At 39.0% G+C, this 7,041-nt stretch overlaps 1 protein-coding gene across 4 annotated transcripts in view; it reads left to right on the forward strand.

Moving 5' to 3' along the window:
- Window positions 1-6,750, forward strand: part of plce1 (phospholipase C, epsilon 1) — a 118,192-nt gene extending 111,442 nt beyond the window's left edge. For 3 of the 4 annotated variants that reach the window (XM_080789177.1, XM_080789178.1, XM_080789180.1), the window contains one exon: window positions 1,948-6,750. In XM_080789177.1, coding sequence (XP_080645303.1) covers window positions 1,948-2,126 — 179 coding nt within the window. In that variant the 3' untranslated portion in view covers window positions 2,127-6,750. The remainder of the gene's footprint in view (window positions 1-1,947) is intronic. The other variant, XM_080789179.1, reaches the window with a different exon arrangement.
- Window positions 6,751-7,041: the final 291 nt, after the last annotated feature.

Consider the following 7,041-nt stretch of genomic DNA (forward strand, 5'->3'; position numbering starts at 1 on the left):
CCTACGCAGTAAGGTTTTCAGACGGGGAGCGGTTGACGCAGGGGTTGTTCCCTGTGATCAACAGGCAGGCCGGCCCCAGGTCTGCTCGTGAGGGGCACGGGACGTTTGGCAAAAAACAAAAAAGAAAAGAAGCTCAACACAATCCAGGTCTAGTCAGCCGTAGGCGTGGGCACGAAATGAGCACGCACGTGACAATTTCATGGGACCCACCCACGAAAATACGCTTGCATTGTCGCCCCTCAACTTCTCCGCGAGGCCAAAATAAACGCACGCCTCTCATTGAAAATGAATTACTAGGCTCATCGTCAGTTGCTGCCCATCTGAAAGGACTCGAGGACCTTTAAAGATGGTGTAAGCAGGGGTCATCAACGTGTCCGTACTCCGTACACGAACAAAATATGGAAAGACTTGTCCATGGCAAATTTTGAAAAAAGATTATGAATACTTAGTGTTCATATTTGATTAATCTAATGTGCAGTGAAAGCACTGTAAGTTGGCCTGGCCATGTCCCCACTGACAGGTAGTACCCCCCCCCCCCAGAGAGGATGTATAGGGCCTTAGTCCTACTCCTCCTCCCAGCCAACACTCCCCACTGACAGGTGGTTACCCCCTTAGAAAGCATGAGTGTCTATTTCAAACAAAGTGTTTTTTGACTGGGGGGGTCATATTTTGACAGCAGGAATTGCCTGTCATAATTTGTTAGGATTTATTAGGATGTATTAGGATGTTGATATTCATTCATCAGCCAACACTCCCCACTCACAGGTAGTTACCCCCCCTTTTGAGTAGGAGTCCTCTAATATAAATGTAGGTCTATCTCTAGGTTTCTGGTAATATTACTGACCGTTCATTTTGTATGGTCATGGCAAAAATAAGGTTGGACAGATTTGTCATAAACTGGAATGGTGATGACCTCTGGGTGGGTGTATGTGATACTTTTGTTAAAATAAGCGTTAGATGCTCTATTCTCATAGCATTCATTGCTACAGATCAGAAGTTGGGATACCCATTTCATCCAATCAGGACAAATAACTCTTATTGGACACAGGATTAGGAAGTCAAATTTGAAGGGAGTAAACATATAATTGAGCAGACAAAATCTCTACCACAAGCTAATAAATGATCTTTGTGGATGAGATTTGCAACCCTTTTCTTAGTTTGTTAAAAGGTGGAGAGATGGAGAGACCCCTATTACACAATAAATGACTACTATCAGAATATAGAGAGAACTTTTACCAATACACTTGTTGTTTTAATCCAAAAATATCACTTACATTCCATTTGTAAACTCTCAGAGTTACAAATGGGGTGTAAATGAACACTATTGTGCACAGTGATTAGTGATTAGTCAATGGCATGACAGAATATATAGTGTGAATCTCTGGTTTTATGTAGCCTCGGCTACATAAAAATAGTTGTTGAAATAGTTGTTACAACAATGGGGGGGGGGGGGGGGGGAGTTGAACTACTGAAGGGCACTTTTCCCCTTTGTTACTGGTACTTACTATGGTACCTACCTATTATCAATCTAATGTATGGCAATTACTATATATACCTACCTATCTGTTTTCGTGTACTGCTTCTGCAGAGCATTCTCTCTCTCTTGTTGTGCCAATAATAGATGTAGTCAAATGTGTGAAATGTGATTGCAATATATATGTAATAATAATGCATGGTTGTGGTATTTAAGGTTGTGGCTATCATTAACTAACTACTAGCAACAGTTTCCATCATAACATTTTGTTCCAACACAGGCATTTCATTAGCATAATAGTACTGTATGACATATGTCCATACAGTTGAACTGCGTTACATTGTATGGACTGCTGACAAATAATGTATTTTACCTTTTTATTATTGTGGAAAGAATTGAAAAGGTTTGGGATGCCAAGGTGAAATTCTTTGACCTGTCTTTAACCTCCCCCCTCCTCCATATGCATTCTGCAGGGTATCTGTCTGCGGGTTTCAAATCGTGGGTAGCAGAGGGCCGAGTTGGTGCAGAGAGGCTCCTCCTGGCTTCGTCCAAGGGGCAGCACCTCCCATCCCAACCCCAACAGTCCTATTATTCTCTCACTCCCCCGACCTGGACACTTCACCTCCTCAGGAACTGGAAGATCCACAAATGAAATCCACTGAGCGAGAGACAGATGAGACGCGCTGACCAGTCGTGAACCCGGAGGCTTGATTTCCCTCCTTTCAAAGAGAAACCAGGTGTTTTGAGTTCTTTATTTTTGAATTACAGAAACACCCCTCTGGCACTCTTGGGAAATCCCCCCTCCCTCCCCTTCAACCTGATTGGGTGGCTAATTCTTCTCTAATTGGCCAACTGTTTGAGAGATGGGTAGGATTCCGGCTGTGCCCCATCGTTTGGGTGAGTTATTGATGGGTATGGGTCCGAGCCTAATTTATTGGTTTTAACTGACTGACCAGAATCCAGATACTGTCTGTCTGTCTTGAATGATAGACAGGAGATTGGTCCAGTCAGATGGTCTGGAACAACGCCGGGGCACTTGTGAGAGGAAGTCCTCCCTAGAGCCATGCTAAATGGAAGCTGTTGGAACGCTAGCTCTGGCTCCTGTGTGTTTATTGGTGGAACTGTGACTGGAAGAAGGTGGCATGGCCAGTGAGTACCTGGGACAGCCGTCCACTGACTGAAGTCATCAGGGACATGGTTTCAGAAGGAGGAAGAAAAGGTCAGCATTATTATTCCCCTGAGTTATAGATGAAGTATGATTTTTGCTTTCCCAGAATCCGGGCGCCTCAAAGACAGGCGCCACAAAGAGGAGACAGAGGACTGGTTCAGGTTTAGTGAATCAGAGCCAACAGTAACTTCAGATTATTATCCATCGGCATTACACACCTATCTTTACAGGGAGAGTGCCTTTGTTGAGGTGTGGGCTACAGGAGGATTATATCTAATGTATTTGATTGACCTAACCTCATATTTCAATTGTTCCCTCTCTCTGGTAGAAGAAAATACACATAATGGTAATAGAAAGGAGGCAATGGAAGGAGAGATAGAATAAGTGGATTTAGAGTAGATGACAAAAAGAAAGGAAGAATTGTCTTTCAGTTTGAGCATTGTGAAGGTGGTTGACAAGCTGGCTTGTTTGATTGTTCTCTTATTGTTTGTATACTCGCAGTACTGTACAGGCACGCCTGGCTTAGTTTTCTTTTTTGTCGGGTGAAACCTGACAGGCCCATTTTTTATAGCGACCTAGTCATGATTAACTGCCCCAGAAGCCAATGGCAGTCTGTAGTAGCGACCTAGTCATGCCCTGCCCTGCACCGTGGAAGTGAGCGCTCCCTTGGAAAGTGTCTCCTACTAATACAATATTGGTGTACCACGGCCACTTAAGACCACAGCTCGAAGCGACAACAGCTGTGATTGAACCACGAACAAAACGTCGGAAACAAACGCAAACAACGTCCGCGAGGTTGTGACACAGAAACATACAAGTTAAAAAATTATATTGATAATAATAATTAATAATAATAATATGGGGGGTGGGGAGAACGGAGACGGCGCTTGTTTCACCTGACAAATATGACTGTCATCATTTTTTTTTAATCAATTTAGTTGGGCAACACAGCCAGCAACATCTTCACCGTAACCACCCTTACAATTTAGGTATTTAGCAGATGCTCAAAAGGCGACACTTCACACTTTTTGCACAAAAGAAATATGTTAATGAAGACCCCAGGAAAGTGTTCTAAATCTTCTAAACATTATTAACAATAAGCAAGGCAAACACACATCAAATGCAGCGTGACAGTGTATTGCCTCAGTAAACTAGGATCCCATGCAAACCAAGAACCTATAGCATCAATCTCAGCAATATACTATCAAAATAATAATCTGTAAATTGAACTATTAGGATACCAAACAATGAACCTAGCATCTGTCTAAATCACATGCTATCCATGTTGACCGGGGTACCCCACGGCTCTAACTGGGCCCCCTATATGTTTCGCTGTACACCAAATCTCTTTGTCGAAAGTAACCTATCTACAAGTTTGTTGTGAGCTTGTAGAAAGGTGGTGGCATTGAGTGTTGGTAACGTTCTCTGTAAGTCGCCCTAAAATATTGCCTGTTTTATCATGACCTTGCAACTTTATAGTGATTTGTCAGAGCTGTTTTAGTCCAACTATCTTGGTGCTGTTATTAGATAAGATATGAATGAGGTGGGTGAAGGTGATTTGCACCTCCATTTAAAAATCTCATGAACCACATTGTGTTTTAGTTTGGGTATGTTCTTCTTTCTTTAGACAGTGGCTAGCTGTGATTTTTGTCAATTTTTCATTTTAACAACACACATTTATTTCCCCATAATGTGGCATGTTTATTTTAATATATATATTTATAAAGGAAGTTGCACAACTTTTTAAATGTCTTAGATTTAGCACCAAGATACGTTACATTTTTGCACAGTCCTTTCTTTCTTTCTGATGTTACGTTCAATGTTCTTGTTTTACTACGTCTGTGATGGAAAGACAGATGTCAACTTAGTCATTTTTTTAATACTTTTTTTGTTTTACTAATTATTTTGATGAAAACACTTCAACAGTTCAACTCCTATACTCCTATCAGTTGTTCTCAAAAATTTTCATGTCAAGGACGTACAAATTGTAAATGTTTTGTGCCATAGGTAGACCCCCGTAGATAGATTAATTAGTAGATAATAATAGAAAATAGGGCTTAAACTATTCCTCATTTAGCGGGGGACCCCACTTCGAGAACCGTTGGGTGGCATGGATGCCTGTTAGTTGGAGAAATTCTATGTATGTTTTATCTTTTCAAAGGCTGTTGACAATTGAAAGCAAATTATAATAATGATAAATAATTATTCTGGACAGTTTCTTCCACAGTATATTTGAATTTGTAGTACATACACATATCAGGTAATTACTAGTTACACACAAGTGATTTTTTCCCCACTTAGTTAAGGTAAAAGGGGTTGAATTGTGCGTTTTGTTTTCTTGCAATTAATGCAGCCTATTAAATCTAAAAAATCTGCATTTTTATTCTCTTAATTGTGACTATAAAACAGTGTTATTTTCTCACAAATGTGAGGTGGGCAATTGCGTACATAATAAAACAACAAAAAGACACGGAATTATGAGATATGAAGCAAGAATTGCCAGGGAATAAATAATTAATTAATTTACATTTAAAGTAGTAACTGTGAGGGAAATAAACCTCACAATTCAAGCCTTTAGTTGTATTTGTATTTGATAGTGGAAATGGTCTTCCTCAGAGAATGTAATGTTTAGGCCCTGTTTCTAGATAATTTGTCGACAAGTTTGCTAATTTTTTCAGTTTTCATTATTTATGCTTTCTGTCAGATATTTCTAATGACTTCGAAATATCTGATAAATGAGGTATATATCAGATATATATCAGGTATATATATCTGATATATATAATATATGAGGTTAGATATTTCTAATGACTTAATCACATGTCATACTGTACAGTCCAAGGAGAAACTACAAAAAATGTTTCTAACTTGGAACAGTAAACAATGGAAGTGTGAGTCTTTTTATTTCACCTTAAGTAAAAATTAATGTTTGTTCTGAGGACGATTTGGCCCTTAGGATTGGGAAGTGTATACAGTACACATGGAATGTGAGCGACCTAGAAATAATGTTGAAGATTTAGTGCAATAGCAAGGTACTATGTCCTCATGCCTGTATGCTTTCATTGTCTCTGTTGGGATATCATAATAATGAAGTCATCACTGATCTATGGCTACTCTAAGCGATGGTTCAACTGGATGTATAGGTTCTGGGCTCTAAGCATGGGTGGAGAGCCCTGGGAAGTAGGAATATGTCCAGTGACCATTAGTATCATATGATGCAGGTCTTGATCTTCGTAAAGTAACTTACCACTAAGAATTCCATTGTTGTCTTTGTAAGGCAATTGGGGCAGGCTGTGGGCTACAGGGAGATGAGATAGACCAACTAGGATTGTCTATGATCAGTACGTTCTATAGTCTATTTAGGAGGAAACTGCATCTTATTGATACTTCAGACAGAGAACTTTTCTTACCTTTCGACCTACTTTCTGAATGTAACATTTCTTTACTGTGTTTAATCTGAGATTAATGTGTGTTTGGATGTTATTTATTTGAATGTGAAGCCCTGGTTGGCTTTTGTGTTATATCGGTGTATGTGAAGTTTTGTAAGTTGTCTAAACTGTTTTCAAATGTGTTTTTAATTTATTTGTGTAAGCCAGAGGGCAAATCCTCTACTGCTAGGAGTCTAGGACTTTATTCAAATTTATGTTTTGGTATATAACAAACTAGGTTAGTTATGTACAGCTTAGAAATAATTGAGTTTGTGTGTAAAATGTTTCAACTAGTAGATAGACCTGGCATTTCTTTATTGTGCTGTACAGCCCAGCATTTTCAAATGATTTTGTTTTCGTTTATGTGAATGTCAACAATTGGTAACAACATAGAATTCTTTATACCGTAGGTTTTTCTCCTTTTTTTTGCAAGATTTGTCAATATATTCCTTTCATAATGACAGGGAAGTTATTTGAACATAGACAACAATTCATCTTTAGCACTAGTTATTTCCATGAGATGAATATATCTCCATTGACATCCCACTGTACACTTGCTATCATGATGTTACTGTCAAGTGACGACTTTTCTATTTACTTGAAATCTTTAAAGGATAGCTGATCAATTGAAATGTCATACAGTATATTAAGATCACAATAAACATGACTAATTAATGGTGTTTGAAGATGTTGGTGAATCTTTCAGTCCGCATTGTGTTTTGCAGTGGTGTACTAGGATCTTAAAAAAGAAGCAAAAGTCCCAACGTATTGGTATCAAAATACCACACAACTAGGCTCACTAACAGTTTTATAATTTTATAATTTATAAATAATTTGGCGACCCACGGTTGAGAACCCCTGGTTTACACAACTAACTGAAGATTTACTTTACAACTCTATGCTTTCCTCTTGGAGTGATAGGATTCAATCCAGTCTAGAGCTAAATATATGCATGTCAGAGCATTCAGGTG

This window comes from Protomyctophum bolini (genome assembly GCF_963924005.1).
Source record: "Protomyctophum bolini genome assembly, chromosome: 18".
NCBI classification, from domain to species: Eukaryota; Metazoa; Chordata; class Actinopteri; order Myctophiformes; family Myctophidae; genus Protomyctophum; species Protomyctophum bolini.